Source organism: Pinus tabuliformis, chromosome 5_1 (genome assembly GCF_031772625.1).
Source record: "Pinus tabuliformis cultivar Carrire ecotype Pingquan chromosome 5_1, CPIR1, whole genome shotgun sequence".
Taxonomy (NCBI): domain Eukaryota; kingdom Viridiplantae; phylum Streptophyta; class Pinopsida; order Pinales; family Pinaceae; genus Pinus; species Pinus tabuliformis.
The window spans coordinates 788,378,249-788,396,758 of record NC_142305.1 but is presented as its reverse complement, the minus strand read 5'-3'; the positions used below and the strand labels follow the sequence as shown (position 1 = coordinate 788,396,758).

The following is an 18,510-nucleotide window of genomic DNA, read 5'->3' as shown; positions in this document are numbered from 1 at the left end:
GTCAGGTGGAAGGAAGAAGAGCACACACTGGGGGAAAATTTTCCTCAAGGAACTTCTTGTTTCAAGAAGTTCGATTTTTCCTTGCAGGTCAACAGTCGTTGTTAGAAGATCTTCTCACTCCAGAAGGGAGTGTGAATAGCTAAGCAACAGCTGAGCAGAAGGAAAGAGGAGGTTTTCGACATTTGTTGAGATGGCCACTATTGGTCTTCGTGATCTTGGATGGGGTTTCCAACTATGTCAAATGGAAGGCAAGGATGTCCTTCCTTCTAGATGAGTTTGGCCTGAAATGTATATATTTGCAAGGTAGCAATTCCCCAAGATGCAGATCAGTTGAAGGAGTACAGAAAGGAGATGGCATAAGCGAAACGTTTGATCCTAGATGGTGTTCGGGATTATGTCGTTTCACACACAGCTGGCAAAGGTATTGCCAAAGAGATGTGGGATGCTCTCTCTACGTTGTACCAGGGTACTTCCGAGCAGCGGAAGATGTGCCTAGAGAAGCTGAGATGTGTAAGGATGAAGAAGGGGGAAGGCATAGACCCCTTCCTCACCGAGATTCCGAAGATCCGGGACTAGATTGCATCTGTTGGGGAAGCGCCTCAATCCACAGAGCTAGTGCGATTTGTACTAAACAGTGTCTCTGAGGAGTGGTAGGTATTTTTCCAAAGTATTTTGGGCAAAGATACCTTGCAGGGGTGGGACAAGATGTGGGCCGATTTGCAGCAGGAGGAGTTGAGACGAGCTCTATTGAAGAGCTCCATCAGTGGAAACAGCAACAGATCGAAGACGATGAAGGAGAAGAAGAATGTGGCCCTCACATCAAAGGGTCCCAGTCAGGGACAAAAGGAGCAGAGGAAGAAGAAGGACCTGTCAAAGACCAACTGCTTTAGGTGTGGTGAGCTTGGTACCTAATTTCCTCTCAGGAAGAAGGACAAGGAGGAGAAGCAGGACCAACAGGCAGCTTCAGTAGAGATTGATATGCTTTTGTACAGGTTGGAGGAAGACTTCGCCATGTTCGCTGATATACCTCTAGAAGTGAGGTGGGGTGACTTGGTGTTGTAGCCCCAGAGTGCTACAGATGGGCACGATCCTTGAGGAGTCCACCTCATGGATCAATACCTTGCTATGGGGGCCCACAATATTTAGTAGCAGGATGGATCAGTGACAATTGATGCAGTAAGATTCCAGAGTGATAGTTGTAGAGACTAGTAGCAGTCAAATGCTGGGGAGTGGAGTGCAAAGTTGGCAGTAGTGCAGTTGGCACAGTGCAAAGTCAACAGCAACGCAAATTCTTCAGTGACAGTGCATATACTAGCATCAGTCAGATACTCAGGTGACAGATGCACTATACTGATCACAGTTGATTCAGTATTTTGGATACTTTTCAGTTGCAGATGTTGCAGTTGCAGCAACAACAAATGAGAGGGAGTTGCAGTGCAGATGCAGTGTTGGCAGCAGTTCAATAGGGTCAGCAGTAGCACAGATGCAACATATATCAAAGTTGCGCAGTGGTTGGTGGGCAATATGGCCAGACATCAGCAGCATGACAGGAGATGATGCAGAGACAGGGTTCTGCTACAAGGTGTCCAGTAGCACTAGAACACATTCCTCACTAAAAGGGAGTGTTAGTTTTTGTAGCATCGGATGTGTTCTAGCCACGAAATTTTGTGGAGGCTAGAATACATGAGATCTCCAAAACCCAGAAATCATTTCTGGAAATTCCGCCTAGAAATGTCTTAATAAAATTATTAACCAGTTTTTAAATATTTCCAAGGTCTAAACTTAAGGAATATGGTTAATTAATCAATATTAATTAAGTCAATGCGTGAATCATCTAGAAACTCACACGGATCGATTCCAAGATGATTCTAGTCATCGATTATGTTTTAATCTTGGTCGTTGGTGCTCCAAGAGGAGATTATAAGAGGAGGTCGATGTGGTGATGGAGAGACTCTTGAGAGGCTCGATTTCATGAGCAGATCAATTTCCAGAGTAGCAGCAGTCAATTGCCGGAGAGAGAGCTAGTGAGATCGAAGAAGTGAGAGGGGGGCAAAGACAATGAAGCCAGAGGAATGATTCTAGATCCGGTGAGTGCATTTGTAGAGAGGCAGAAGAGCTACAGGGAGGCTAACGTTGGGGCAGCGCAGTAGCCTCTAGAGGCAAAGTCGATTTGCTAGGAGAGATTGACGTTTTTAGTTCCAGAGGCGGGGAAGGAGTCCAAGAGTGTCGAAAAAGTGTCTTTCTGGTCAGTAGAAGGCAGAACAACTTCATCAGAGTCCAGTCTAAGGCTAGACATTCAGTTAGCTACGCAGAGGCTCATAGTGCCAAACTTCTGAAGGAAAGTTGTGTCAGGAGATTGCTTGTGGGGTGAGGAAAAATCCTCTCCAGATTTTCGCTAGTATTTTCTCCGCAGGATTGCCAGTATTCGGCATCCATATTATACTCGGATTATTTCACTATTTCTTAATAATAAAACCCCCAGTTGTTGCACTAGTTTTCCCAAGTTAGGTTTTTCCGAAGACTTTTGTCCAAAAATAATTGTGTTAATTTTATGTGTGCGCTAGAATTTATTCCAACGTTTATTCTTCCGCAGTTTTATTTGTGTAGGTTGCAGTGTAATTTATTCAGCATTTGTTGTAGCAAACAATAAATAAATTGTTAAATTAAATTAGCAGTTAGGAGAATAATTTCCAGTTGCTACAAGAGGATTCCAGTTTGGAATTTTCACAAGGGAGCAACCCCTGCGGCTGATCAAGGTCTGGGGGCAGCGACGGAAGCAACTCCTGTTAGTTGATTATGGCATTGGCCACTCTTTTGTTTAGTTTTGTTGTATGGTTTCATAAGCAGTATGGTAGTTATTTTGTTAAATTCGAGTTTGTAGATCCAAAATGTGTAGTCAGTAAGATAGACAGACCAACAATTAGCAATAGTAAGGAAGGTAATTTTGTTGAACTATATAAGAGATACCAGAGACAAAAAAACCTTATGGCATGCCTGGTTAAATATGTGATTAAGACTATTTTTCTGCGGCTGGTCTGGTTTCCAATCTGGCAGACTCCGTTTATTTTGTAATATAAGGATTCTCTGCTGACTTACAGCAACAACAAAAAACCATGTTTCTTCACATAAATTCTAATCTGAAATACCTCTGAAGTTACCATTCAAACTTTCAAATAAAACATCATATGAAAGTGTCCTCACATGGTTTAAGTGTTGAAGCAAGAGCAAAACTAAGTGACCAGATTATTGAGTGATTTCCAGCTTCATTAAAACAGAGTACCACCATCAAGTACATGCAGATAGACAGAGAATTACCCAACCATCTTGTATTGGGAATCCATATGCCATAAAAGAACAATCGAATTACAGGGAAGCCGCCATAGAGGTGATCTGCATTCACCTTAAGTGTGGGAAGATAAATTGAGGTGACAGTGGTTTGTCTTCCGAGTTCCACAGAATTGTTATCAAGTCAAGAGCTTGCACCCTGCCGTGACAATTTGTGTGGTAAAACAGGAGTATGCATTCAAATACTTCAAATGGAGATATCACATTGTTTTTAGGTTCCATTCAAATATTGAAAAGATGACGAGTTGCATTTAAAACCCAAATTGACTTTAAGTAAAATTTTACAACTGCCCTAAACAAAAAAGACACAGAAATTTTAAAGAGAATAATCAATTTATAAATGTTAAAACATCCTCTAAGATACATTTTAACATAGAGACTTTTGACCTCCAGAATATTATAATGAAAAGGGCTCAACCCTTGAATATGTGAAACCGAGGAAGCAGACTGACTTGAAAAAGTTGATGCATTCATGAAAGAGCAGGCTACAGAATATTGCTACTGATCGTGTCAAGATGTTACAGTTCATGAAAGAATACCATGAAAATCTATGTGGTTATCAGCATTTGTGATCAAATCTTTCAGTTTATAAACTGTAAAGAATATGCGACACAATTCATGTATTTCTGTTCAGTGAAGATTAAAAACAAAATAGACAAACTAGCTGTTTGGTGGCAAACACAACCCATTAGCTTCATATACAAGGGTCAAATCTTCAATCTCATACAGACTTACAAACTAAACTACAATGGATGATATACATATTTCTGAAACAGGTCCTTCATGATCTAAATAAAATCAAAATTCCTTCTGAGAAACAGATTTAAGATACCTGAGCAAAGAACCCTCCAATTGCTGGACCAATGATCAAACCTATCCCCCACATTGTACCAACCTAAAAGAAATAATATACATATATATGTTATTAGCATCCACCTAATAAGAGTCTTTGTTGGCACTAAATGATGTTTCCAATAAATTCAGGATAGATGCATATTACTGCAAAATAAATAACTCATTGAGAATGAACATTAAATGAATCCAATAAAACTGGTACATCATTATTATGGCAGAAAACAAAGAAGTGAGGAACGTTGTTACGATTGATAGGCCCAAAGCTTGGTGTTCTTCCCTGCATACTTCTGACGCATATGCCTATTCAACAACCACACAGGTTACCATTAAGCAACATATGAAAGGGATATATATTATACAGGATAATAGATTACACTTTATCCAATTATATGCACACGTGATATCAACACTGTAATGGAATGACCTATACTCACATAAAAGGAACAACCAAGAGCAAGAGTGTGAGCACAAGATAAATACAATAAGATAATATTAATAATGTCCAAGAAATGACCATGTAAGTAGCTAAATGGGACTGAAAGGTACATTTGGTGTGAATACAATGTGGGAGTGCAAAAGTAACTCCTATATCAATACTTAAAGAAAAAAGGAAGTAAAAAGAGTGCAGCATGATTAACAGTCACACCAAGTAAAGCACTAAGTCTAACAAAAAAGTCACCACTGTGGTGTTAACTCTAAAATCTGCACTTCAAAGAAAAGTCCAATCATCAAGCACAAACCCTAAAAAAACTTGGGGACAACACCCATTGTCACTTTGGTGATCATCGTCCTCACTTTACACTAGTTATCCAGCACAGGGGTGGAATTCCTAATAAGACTACAAATCTGTCCTTGTAAAATTGATTTAGAAAATCAGATTTGTAGCATGAAAATGTGTTTTCCATTTTGGATATAAAAATAGAAGCCAAGCAAGACCTACTGCTTTTTCCTTGGGCAATGCAGTCTAAATGATGAATGGAACTTGAAAAGAAAATGAAAAAGCTGTGATAAAACCACCAAATAGCAAGGATTATCAACCATAAATAGATCTGATATATATGTAGCAACCACGTGAAATATTCAAGAAAGGGACAGTAACTTATCCATCAACTTATTGCAGCCATATAATGCATTAAACATAAAATCTGGGCAGTAGGAACATCATTCTATTGAGTGAACAGCCCCTTATTAAATAAAAATTTAGATCTGATACAAAAGGGTGAAAGAGGGTTCCACAACCACACTTCAACCTCTCCTTCTGCAAAGAACTCACTATAATAAGCAAAAACAGCCCTTTATAGAAAGATATGGCAGCAAAACATGAATGTCAGCCTTGTTAGCACTGATATTGTATGACAGTTAACAACTATGACTTTCATCACGCCTGGATGATCTTCATGGTGATGGTGTATGGGTGCTACGCATTGTTCGATTGGTTTGGTGGCTTATCTGGTGCCTATTTCTCTTCATGGTTACTTAGGTAGATAATGGTAACATGCTCCTAGGTGCTGTGATATGGTGACCTATTTTTTGGTTTATCTTCATGCCTTTGGATCACCTTGGCTTATGATGATGTTTGTGGCTTCTTTCACACAAATTATATCCGGAACATTAAACATTACACTGATATGTCTCCTGAAGAGGAACTGGAATACCTATCATTAGAAATGCTCCACACATACTATTTGATCTTCTAGAAAATTGTATCTGAAGACAAATATGTATAGCAGATTAAAGATTGGTGTTTCCAGGGTTATTTCAAAATATAATCCAGCAGTAGCGGTAATGAAGGAACTAATATGCCAGGATTGTTCTCACCTTGTAGCAACAGCATTATCCTTGTGGTTCTGGTTAGAGGTGCAGCAACTATTTGCTTTAAGGTGTAAAACTAAATAAAGCTAGTATGACTCATCAAAGTAATCCATCATCAAAACTGTACTACAGCATAAGATATTTGCCTCTGTGATGGCTTGCTCCTGCACTAAGTAACAGGTTTAAAGTTTACAGCAGTAAATGATTCAGCCAGCGAATGAAGTCTAAATCTGATAATATTCATGAAGGCAACAAATTATATCTAAACGCAGAGTGTTACCCACCAAAAGTGGGTGACCCCATAGGAGAACATTTTTCCCTAGATATCTCTTCAGCCGGCAGCCCCTGACAGCCACCGATGTAACCGATATAATGTGCCATTTGATCTCTGCTCCCTGCATAGATCATATGTCCCCTCGCCCATCCGACAAGAGCATGTGTTAGAAGGTGGGAAATCCAACCCAAAAGGTATGTTTTTCATTGTGCAATCAAGTGCTTATGCTTGTTTTTCTTGGGCATTTTGGGTATGGATTATTGGGTGACTTGGAAGAAGGAAAAGATTTGACCATGGTTTTGTTCCTTCACCTTAAATGGGGGGGTTAATCCTCAATCCTAGTCCCATGGGATCTCCCCTATTGGCCTATAGTTTTAAGAAGGGAACTACTTGGGAAACCCCGATTTTGGTCTCGTGGTCCCATTTTCCCATTCCACAATTTTCACTCCCCTTTACACATTACAAGCCCTATTTCATCATTTCCCTTTTTTGGGTCCACAAGGCACTAACACTCCCCCTCCCCTTGTCCACATAGTTGGGTCGGGCCTAAAAATGTTACCCCAAAGGTTGATGCAACTAAAAGAATGTTAAAAGCATATCATCGCCACAAGCAAGAAATAGAAGAAAAGAATATTATAAAATGCAAAAGATGGCAGGGACATTTAAAATAGCACGTGGGAAAAAAGGACATTTAATATAGCACGTGGGAAAAAAGGACATTTAATATAGAAGGTGGGAAAAAAACCAAATATGAGCTTTGTTGTCGCACAAAATGTCTAAGCACCGTGCTAATTTTGGGATGTTCTATGCGTAGAGCAATTTATTTCAATTTTTCCATTTAGCTCAATATCAATTCCAGATTAGCAATCACATCAGCGTGATAGTAAATTGCAGATAGAACATAAACATAAACATCATAAAACAAGCCAAGACAAGAGGACACAAGATGTGGTGCCAGCCAGGGACAAACCCCAATGTGGGGAAACCCTTGAACAATTCTTCTTATATATTCTTCAGTAGTTCAGCAGAGAGAAAGAGATAGTACATATACATCAAAAGTCAACATTTTGACTTGTCATAATAAGAGCAGAGATCTCCTCTATGAAGATAACACGAGGTAGCTGATTCGAACTCAGGTGAAGGCATACTGCTTCAACTGATCCTCCAAGGTGATTCCATCACCATGTTGCACCCATTACTGTGCTGCATTCATCACACTATGTTGTACCATCACTGAGTTGTTCTCATCACTGTGTTGCTCCCATCACTAAGCTGCACTCATCACTGTGTTACACCATGCTGCACTCATCATCACTGTGCTGCACCTTAGTGTGTTGCATCAACCATGCTGCAACTATTGCCATGTTGCATCCTTGTTAGCTGACTAATCCTCAACATAGATATTAACCCATGACAGTAGCTTTGTCCATCTAATAGGCAATCCTGAGAATAGCCTTGTTGTTGGCTATGGCCTGCGACCTAGCCTAGCAACAAGACAGACCTTCAATCCTGTATCAACCAGCGTCCAAGCATCATAAGATATTAACACAGTTGTCAACCCTTTCAAACAAGTGTCACCAAAATGTGATCATTATAACAACACCGAAATTCTCATCACTGTATTCCGAGTTCCCACATGACGAAATACTTGTTCACTACAAGCCATCCAAACTCGTATTGTACATCAAACATCTCACTGTAGTTTATCCGCTTATCAGTATATTAGATCAGAGATGAATCCAAGCTTGTATTGACTGATATTAGTCCTAAACAAAAATCTGTTATCCTTTATCTTTCATGTGATTACACTAACCTCTTCCACTGTCCATCTGAGATCAGAGATTGAGACAGCGTGCTTGAGACACCTTATTACAGCGAATAAGGGTTTCTTGAATCACTCTTCACGGTGGATAGAGGTCACCTCTTGACCAGCAGTTTAGGCTATATGACAACACCTAAATCACATCTTAGAGGATTGTTTCTTACTGCGGATTAGGAGTTCTTTTATGCTCCCTTTGACTGTGTCTAGCTGTGTGTGTAAGCCTTCCCTTGTCTGCGGATAGGGCTTCCTTGACAGCGGATATGAGTGTCCCATAGACTGCAGATTAGAGAACCCTTTTAGGTTGTGCATTGTAGCTCCCTTAGACAGTGTTTAGGGCTACGGTTTTCTTCTGCAGGATAGTGGCCAAATCTCTGCGGCTAAGGTTCTTCTTTATTGCGGCTAGGGTCTCCCTTTTGGACTGCAGCTAGCTGTGAATAAAGCCATTCTTCCCCTATGGCTATGACCCCTTCAAGACAGCGTTAGGTTACTTAGCATATAGGCCTCTCCTTGTTGCGTAATGGAATCATCCTTCACCTTATTGACAGCGTTATAGGGTATCTCCTTCCATGGTTGTGATTTGATCTTCCTTGGGGCATCATGAGGCTTCTTCCTTTTATTACGGATTAGGGCATCATTAGGTCAACGTATATCCTAGGGCACTCCCTCCCTCTAGATCTCATCTTCATCAAACCCAAAACAGAATGAACAGAGATCACAAGAATGTGTGTGTCAAATGACTTAAAGTCCTCTTCTATTTTACTAAAACGTTGAGGATAGATGGGGGTAATTTGGTTGTTGGCCGACCTTGACGAATTGTCACAAAACAAATAAATTCATATCTCCATGAATACTTGTCGAAATCGGATGATCTTTAGATCAATCCTACACCTCTCAATGAGAGGAATCCAAAAAGATATCAGTTGCCATAAATAAGAAGACCCACATGGAGTTTGGCCCTAGTTGTCAATTTTAACACACTGCGACGACTCAAATGAGGGGTTGTCACATTGATCCCCAATCTCTTCATTTGAGTTGTCTCCCAATAGCAGACTAAGGGTGGTAGACCCTGTGAAAATGAAATGAGGGAAGATCAGTTAGGAACCAACCAATATGGGAGACACAGTTAAGCAACCAATACTTGTTTAGATTGCACAAGATTTTGAAAGATTCAATTTTGATTTGAAGAAAAGGATATCAATGCCTTGTGGAGTCAACTATCTTGCGAAGAAAATAAAGTCCAAGTAATGGATGGGAAATTGTTGTTGAATGATTCAACTACCTTATATGCAAATGCAAAACTTAAAGCTATGTGAAATACAGGGACTTGGCTAATTTTAGTTAAATGTTTGTTTTAAGTTTGATCCCTTAATGTTTTTGTCAACCAAGCTTAAGCTTGGAAGTAAAATTTTAACGTGCAAATACTAGCTCAGTATGCAAATGCAAAGTGAAATGATGTGATGGCGAAAAGAGGGCCCAAAATATCAGTTATTCTGAGATATGTCACGAGTGTTTTTTAACTTAAGGCTCAGAAAAAATTATCTTAATGTGAAAACAAATACTTATACCCGCAATGTAAAATATGAAATCTGCACAAGTAATTACTGAAAACACAATAGAAAACCAATGTAAAATGTTGGAAATAAAACGCTTTATATTCAAAAATCCATTTGCATGAGGCACTCAATCAGAGATCATTAGATGCATAAGTAAAACCAAATTAATCTTTCCTGAATGAACATGTAAAAACAATTGTCCTTCAGAAATTAAATTAAGTGTTTAAATTCAAATCAAAACAATTAAATGCAAAGTCTAAAATATCAATTCTAGTAGTCTGCTCTTAAAACAAATGACAATGCCAACAATTTATTTTAAACCAGAGATCGTATAACCATTCAAGATTCAGATTTTTATTTTATTTTATTTTTTTCTTTTTTTTTCTTTTTTTTTTCTGTGTAACAACAGAAACTTCAAATGACAAATTGATAACTAATAATTCAGAAAATTTATGAGTTTAACTATTTCCAATCTAGTGATGCATTTGATCTTAAAACTTAGAAATAAATTACTAAAAAACAATGAAATAATATTCAGAAATTTGTCAATTAGCATGCAACAGTTTCTGAAAATAATTATATTTCTGAAATGTACTGCAATAAAAGATACAAACCAAATTTGTTGCTAAACTTTAGTTAACTGAAATTCTATGCTGGTATTAGTCTTGCTTTCAATCAAATAAATGAAAAGAGGAAAGGTTTGGAGGATGTGCACTAGTCAGCCCTTTAGAGGCTTGAAGACACTTGGAGACAAGCTGCCCAAGTCACTAAAGATCTTCAACTCAAAAAATCTCGGAGAAAAAATTGTTCAATTTTTTCGGAAATTTTATGGAGAAATTTTGTGAAAAAATTATGGTGAAAGAGGTTGCAAGGATGAGAGGCTTGAGGGTCAAGGAGGTAGATGGCATGGAAAACAAAGAGAGGCCGAGAAGAGGGGAGAGAGGAGGCTATAAGGCCCGTGATGAGGGCCGAGAGGGAGGCCAAAAGAGTAGCGAGGCACATGACAGAGTGAGGAGGAGTAGCAAAGAGATGAGTGTTGAAGAAAGTGTAACTAGGTTCGGTCTTCATAATGACATGATCTTTGTAAACAATGTAATAAAACAAAATAAATTACTTTTTGTATGCCTTGGTACATGGGTTTCATGAGCAAGAAGTGTGACTAGGTGAAAGACTTCTTCTTGATTTCTTTAGGATTTATTTATTTGTCAAAGAGTCATGTCATGTGTATAGAAACTCTTCATGAGTTTATGTAAATATATACAAGTCCACAACAGTGTGAAACAACTCTCCAAGACCAAGAACAATCCTCCTAGAACAAGCACACCAAAGTCTGGAAGTAAAACAACGAAGAGATCTTAATGTCGGCTCCAAAATAAATTAAATGCATAAATTAAAGTCACGTCGGCTTGAGCAAAAGTCACGTCTGTTCATGGGATCATGTCGGCTCAAATATATGGGCGTAACCACTATATATAGGTGGCTAGGGTATCCACAAATGGGAAGAGAGTGTCTAGTGTCACTTTGTCAGGGAGTGTGTCCAACGAGGAGTTGTATAGTTGATCTACACTCCTACAAGAGAACAGGTAGCGGACAACCTCACCAAGGCCCTTGGAAGGACAAAATTTGACTACTTCAGGGAAAAGATGGGGATGGTACAGAACCCGTTTCAGTAGCAAAAATGGGAGTGATAACTGCAAGGATGCAGAGAGAGTTGCACAGTGCGGATGCAGTGTTAGGAGAAAGGACCAATAGCAGCACGAATGAAGAGGGAGTTGTCGTACAGATGAAGTTGTGGTAGTAGCAGAGCCATGGGCAGCAGTACAAGATGCAACATTGCAAAGGATGTTGGTCAGGGACGCTTAGCATTAGCACAGGGACCGATGTCAGATGATCAGGGTGATACTCAGTGAGGAGTATTACTAGAGCACAGTCCTTGCTAAGAGGGAGTGTTGATTTGGGGTAGCATCAGATGTGCTCTAGCCACAAAAATTGGTGGAGAGGCTAAGGCACATGAGATCTCCAATACCCAGAAAGGGTTTGGGCAAATTCTAAACAGTGTGGGAGATATTAAAATAATTAATATTTTTAATGGAGTCCCTAAGTCTAAACTTAGGGAAAATAAAATATTAATGTGTATTAATATAAAACTATGTTAGAATGGTCCAAAAGTCATGGATCAAGCCAGATCTAATCTTAGCCGTTGATTAGGGACTTAATCTCAGCTGTTGATTTGTCAACAAGAAAAGTATAAAAGGAGGCTTGAGGGTCACTTGGAGAATACACTGAGGGAGACCAATTAGTTCAATTTCTGGAGCGGGGTTAGCTGAGAAATTGAACCAATGGTCTGGTGAGCAGTCAGGAGGCAGCAAGTATGGAGCAGAGAGGTAGGATCAGCCACTGGAGATCAGTGCCGAGGAAGGAGAGGCAGACACAGGGATTTTCAGGCAGACGCACAGGCAGCGGAAGACTGCGTAATCACTTGTTGGGCCTGCGTGAGTGACGCAGAGAGGCCCAGGGTTGACGCAGTCAAGCAGGGGCTGACGCGGAGGGTTTGAGAGCCACGTAGAGGTCCGTCGGGCTGACGCTAGGATTGAGAGAAGTGCTGGAGAATTATTTCTCTCTGTGGGTAAGCCAGTTTGGTACCCTGTTGTATAGAAGAATTGTTGAATAATAAAATCCTCCCTTGTTGCACCGGTTTTCCCACATTGGGTTTTTCCGGGGACTGTTGTCCAAAATATCCGTGTCAATGTGTTAATGCTTGTGCATATGTTTGTTTCTGAATTACAGTGTGATATCTGCAGCAGTGTTTAGATTAATGTTTATTGAAGCAAGTTCATAAATAACTTACTGTGGAATAAGTAGGAAAGATAAATCAATTGCTGCAGTGATAGAATTTTTACATGAACCACGTGTTTCATGGGCAGTCGAGAAAGTTCGTGCTGGTGTTCTTTGGCGACATACTGATCTACAGTCGGACATGGGAGGAGCATTTACAACACCTTGAGATAGTACTGTGCATCCTGGAGGAGCAGCAGTTCTATGCCAAACTGTCCAAGTGTGAGTTTGGGCTGACTGAGATGCTCTACCTTGGGCATATCATTGGGGAGGATGGTGTCAGAGTGCATGAGGAGAAGATCAGAGCTATCTGGGATTGGCCAGAGCCCCGAAATGTGATCGAGTTGAGGGGGTTCGTGGGCATTTGCACCTATTACAGGAAATTTGTGAAGGGTTTCTCACAGCTGGCTGCACCCCTCACAGATTTGACAAAGAAGGGGGCTTTCGAGTGGACCACTACAGCACAAGAGGCATTTGATCGCCTCAAGGAGGTCATGAGTAGTTGTCCAGTGTTGGCACTCCCTGATTTCACTCAGCCATTCATGTTGGAGTGTGATGCAACAGGAGTGGGCGTGGGAGTCGTCATGATGCAGGGGGGCACCCCATATTGTTTGAGACCAGGAAGCTACTGCCCCATGAGTTGCTCTACTCCATCTATGACAAGGAGATGCTGGCCATCATGCATGCGTTGGCCAAGTTCAAGCAGTATTTGGTGGGGAACAGGTTCAAGGTCAAGACCGACCACAACAGCCTCAGGTTCTTTTTGGAGCAGAAACAGCTACAAGAGAGGCAACAAAAGTGGGTGAGCAAACTACAGGCATATGACTTTGACATCGAATATGTCAAAGGGAAGCACAATGTAGTTGCTGATGCGTTGTCCAGGAGACCAGCCACCTTGTCCTTGATGAACATTGCCCCGGACTGGAGGGCGCAGTTACTCGTTGAGTACTCCAAGGACAAGTTTGCATGCGAGATCCTTGATGGGTTGGTGATGGATGACCAGTATCGGGTGATGAACAAGGTGATCTACTACCGAGACCGGATTTACTTGGTACCCAACTCCCCACTGAGGGAGAAGATTCTGCAGGCTGCCCATGATTCACCACTAGCAGGGCACCAGGGGTTTACGAAGACATACCAGACCATTAGGGAGCGCTTTGCATGGAAGGGCCTCAAGGAGGATGTTCTGAGGCATATACAGGAGTGTGACACATGCCAGCGGGACAAGGGAGAGAAGACACACCCTGCTCGTCTACTAAAGCCACTTCCCATTCCAGAGGGAAAATGGTTCATCACCGGGCTACCCACAAGACAGAGCAAGGACTGCATATATGTTGTGGTGGATCGCTTGACGATGTACGCTCATTTGTTTGCCATTCCGGCCCAGTACTCGGCCTCACAGGTGGCCGAATTGTTTTTCAAGGAGGCATTTCGGCTACATGGTCTCCCCAAGACCATTGCCAGTGACCGGGACAACAGGTTCATGGGAGGGTTTTTGCAGGAGTTATTTAGATTGGTGGGTATGGAACTCACCCCAAGTACCAGATACCACCCACAGACGGATGGCCAAACGAAGATAGTTAACAAGTGGTTGGAGGGCTACTTGTGTAACTATGTGACAATGCAGGAGAAGGCATGGATACAATAGCTGTATTTGGGGGAATACTGCTACAACACTACAGATCACATGTCTATAGGTATGTCACCATTTCGAGCCCTATATGGTTATGATGCATTGTCTTTTGCCAACGTTATTTTTGGAGACAGCAGGGCCCCATGGGCCAAAGACAGGATACAGGAGAGCCAAGACATCTTGAGGGCTCTAAAAGATGATCTGCAAATGGCCCAGAATCAACAAAAACTTTATGCAGAAGGGCAAAGTTGAGAGGAAGTTCGAAGTTGGGGACTTGGTCTTTTGAGGTTCCAACCGTACCGACAATCTACACTCAAGCAAAAAGAGGCTGAAAAACTCAAACCCCGCTTCTATGGGCCCTATCATGTTGCTCGGAAGGTGGGGTAGGTAGCATATTGTGAAAATTCCTTAAACCCGAGAATGCCTACTACAGCAACTGATGATATTTCTCCTAATTGTTAGATTTACATGAACAAGTTCTTTGTAGTTTCCTACGACAAACATCAAAATACATACATTGCACCCTACATTTAAATAATATGTCGAAACAAGGAACTCAACAATAGAGAAAGATACAACACAGATGACAGTTGTTTTTGGACAAATGTCCCCAAAAAAACCCAATGCGGGAAAACCGGTGCAGCAAATCTGAGGATTTTTATTATTAAGCAGAAGTTATTTTTGAATGCAACCTCTGGATGCCTCGTTGGAAACCCAGTACAGAGAATATCACTCGACAGAAGAAATTAGTGAGATTACGTCACTCTACACCAATGTTTTTAAAACCGGAACCGGTCTAACCGGGATTGGTTTGGTCTAAACGAACCGGTTTTAAAAAAATACATTAAATAATTAATTTTTAATGAAACAAAACTATTTTTAAGATGTAAAACCATGATTCCAAGCCAATAGAGACAAAATATGCAAAGTTTGCTCATTTATATACCATGTAAAGGTGAATATATCAATATGGCACCGAGTACAATACATATCATCGACAAAATAGCAAAATACATAAGAAATGAGGCTCTAAATGGCCTATAAAGTTGAAAAACAATGCTGCAAGCTATGAGGCCATTGGCCTACTACAAGTCTACAGTGTACACATGATCAATCATCAAGTTCATCACCACTACTAGACACAGGATCATCATCAGGAGCTACATAGACATCATCTGGTTCAGAGTCTGAGGATGCCTCAGCCTGATCTGCAACCTCAGTATCAATGCCACCAATGACAATAGAAGTGGACCTAATGGAAGCACGAGTTTGTCGACCTGCACAACTAGTGCCTTCCATTGGTTCTTTGCCTTTCCTTGATGCCACTACTGATCCTGGTTTTGATGCCGCCACATAATCTGCTTCATCCCCCGCTAAAGCCATGTCGATATCAAAATTAGCCTCAAACACAGGATCTTTAGTCTCCTCCACCCATTCTAATGTTGGATCAATATCGTCCAACACAATGGGATCTAGATCAGATGATTTGCTCATCATTTGGTTCCTCCTCAGTCGAAGGTTGTATTGCACGAAAACAAGATCATTTAACCGTTTTTGTTCCAAACGGTTTCTCTTCTACGTGTGTATGTGCTCAAAAACAGACCAATTGCGCTCACAACCTGAAGCACTGCAAGTTTGACTGAGGACTCTAATTGCAAACCTTTGCAATTGAGGACACTGGCCACCAAATGACTCCCACCAATGTGCTGCAAAGAAAAAGACATTAATTAGTAACTTAGTTTATAATTTGAATTGTAAAGAACGTAAACAATTTTAACTTGAAAAGAAAAACAAAATGGAAATTGGAATTGCTTACTTGGTTGGTCCACATCTCTTGCCATCTTTGCCAAGTTTTTGCCAAAAGTACCACTTGCCATATTGAAAACAGTAAGCTGTCTATGTATTTCCAATTGGTCTACATGGCTAGGGACCATGCACTCCAAGCAATCAATCAATCTAGCTCTGACCTCCCCATCATGCAGATCTCCTAGCCGATTTTTATAATGATACTTTGGGTTCAAAAAATACTCAGCTGCATGTATAGGACGATGGAGTTGATTGTTCCATCTGTTATCAATAATCTCCCATATACGGCCATATTTAGCTAACCTGTCCTTGTAAGCTGCCCGTATCTGCTCCTTTGCTTGATCCATAGCTTCATAAATGTAGCCCATGGCCAATCTTTCCCCATCCACCAACCTTAGCACCTTAACAAGGGGCTCGGTAATTTTCACAAGCTCTAGAGACCTTTTCCAAAAATAAGTGTTTAACACTTTCTTTTTGGTGTCTTTTACATCTGGTCTACGAGCCCACAGAGATTCAGACCATTCTTCAGAGGAAAACATTTTCTGCAAGTTTTTATGTTGACCATTGAGACATTGCAACGTGAGGAAGTGAGTTGCAAATCTTGTAATTGCAAGCCTAACAAGCTCTTTGCCCCCAGTGTGTTTCCTCATTAGGTTCAATACCCATGAGTGGTTGTAAATGTATTTTGTAATGCACTTAGCATGCTCTATAGTGTTTTTTACCCACTCCACTTTGCCTATATCCTCAAGCATGAGGTCTATGCAATGTGCAGCACATGGAGTCCAAAATATGGTCTTATATTTGGTCTCAACCATCTTTCCAGCAAGAACATAGTTTGAGGCATTATCAGTGATGACCTGCACAACATGCTGCTCCCCAACTTCCCGAATAACATTATCCAAAAGCTCAAATAGAAGGGTTGCATCCTTTACCTTATCAGATGCATCAACTGATTTCAAAAACATGGTTCCTTGAGGGCAAGAAACAAGGAAATTAATGATAGTGCGGTTCTTTCCATCGGACTATCCATTTGACATAATGGAACAACCTATTTTGAGCCATGAATCTTTAAACTCAACCAAATACTCATCAATGGAAGATATCTCTTTTTACGAAAGAGCTCCCCTCAAGTCATGCATACTAGGGCCTTTGAAGCCCTTTCCTGCAGCTATAACAGAGTCCCACATAGCTTGGTAATAAGGTGAGCGAGCAGCATTAAATGGGATATCTAAATCATATCACCATCTAGAAATGTATTGATGAGAAGTTTCTTTGCATTGTCTTTTCCAATGTTGATCCAAAGTGGGTTGAGAACTTGGCTGGGAGGAAGTGGGATTAGAAGAGGCAATGTTGGCAGAAGATGAGAAATAACTTTGGATGTTTGTTCTCTTTGTTCCTTTTGATGGTTGGCCAACAGAAGGATGAACATAGTGAAAGGGATCATTGGTGGAAGGGATAGAAAAGGAGTCTTGAATCTCACAATCATCATACCCACTCTCTTTCATGGCTTCTAATAATTCCCTCTTCCTTGCAATGTCATCTTGGATGGCCTTCTCCCTAGCCTTATCCTCATAAAAATTTTCAAGCTTGGAAATGTATTCTGCCCTAATAGGACCTAACAGTGCATTTGGTGCATCACATGGCTTTATTTGGCCTCTTATCCCAGCCAAGTGTTGTTTCAACCTAAGAATACCCCCACCTCCAATAGATTTATGGCATAATTTGCATATCATTTTTCCATCAATTACATCACAATGAGCCCATGCACTGTCCTTTCATTGTGGAGCCATGTTTGCTTGAAATAATAACAATTTGCAAAGAAATCTGCCATTTAAATAAAAAATTGCAGCTAAGCAACATGGAAAACAAATGCACATGCAAGCTACAAAATTTGATAGCATAGAGCTAGAGAGTTTATAGCATACATGATAGATCATAGAAGTGAGAAGTTTATAACACATTAAAACAAAAAAAAAACCAAAAAAAAATCATGGACAACAAACTCAAATGAGGAATTTTCAAGTGCAAATCCTTACCTGGAAATGCAAACTAGCTTCCTTAGACTCCACCTGAAGATGGCAACTCCACTGACAGCTACACACTATCTCCAAAATAGCTCCAACTCCAACTCCAAGATGACTACTTCGGCAAAAACTCAACACTCTCCAAGCTCACAAACAAACTCACAAACACTCACAAACACTCCAAATCAATTGTGTGAGACAAATGAGAGTGAGAAGGGCCTCTTATATAGCTTGGAGAGGGTGTTTTTGGAGGGAAAACACCCTTAGTTTCCCCCCAAAACCCCTAAACCACAGTCAAAAACCCGCTTTTTGCAAGTTACGGTGGGCGTGCCTAAAACCGGCGGGTTTAGGACGAAATCGGCCGGTTTGATACAAACCAGCCGGTTTCGTCCTAAACCGGCCAGTTTTCACCAGTTAGGGCAAAAAAATGGCGAAATGGCCTTTCCAATCGGGTTTTTTGGCCGGTTTAGATCGGCGGCCTTGCTAACTGGCCGGATAGACCGGTAACCGGTTTTTAAAAATGGTTTTGAAAACACTGCTCTACACTACAA

The 18,510-nt window shown here is 40.7% G+C and overlaps 1 protein-coding gene across 6 annotated transcripts in view; it reads right to left on the bottom strand.

Annotated features, from left to right (window-relative positions):
* LOC149167294 (protein ZINC INDUCED FACILITATOR-LIKE 1-like) overlaps positions 1 to 18,510 on the bottom strand; it is a 365,578-nt gene that overhangs the window by 261,789 nt on the left and 85,279 nt on the right. For all 6 annotated transcript variants that reach the window (XM_089432943.1, XM_089432940.1, XM_089432944.1 and 3 more), the window contains 2 exons: positions 4,447 to 4,500; positions 4,178 to 4,240 (listed from right to left, as the gene is read on the bottom strand). In XM_089432943.1, coding sequence (XP_089289069.1) covers positions 4,178 to 4,240; positions 4,447 to 4,500 — 117 coding nt within the window. The remainder of the gene's footprint in view (positions 1 to 4,177; positions 4,241 to 4,446; positions 4,501 to 18,510) is intronic.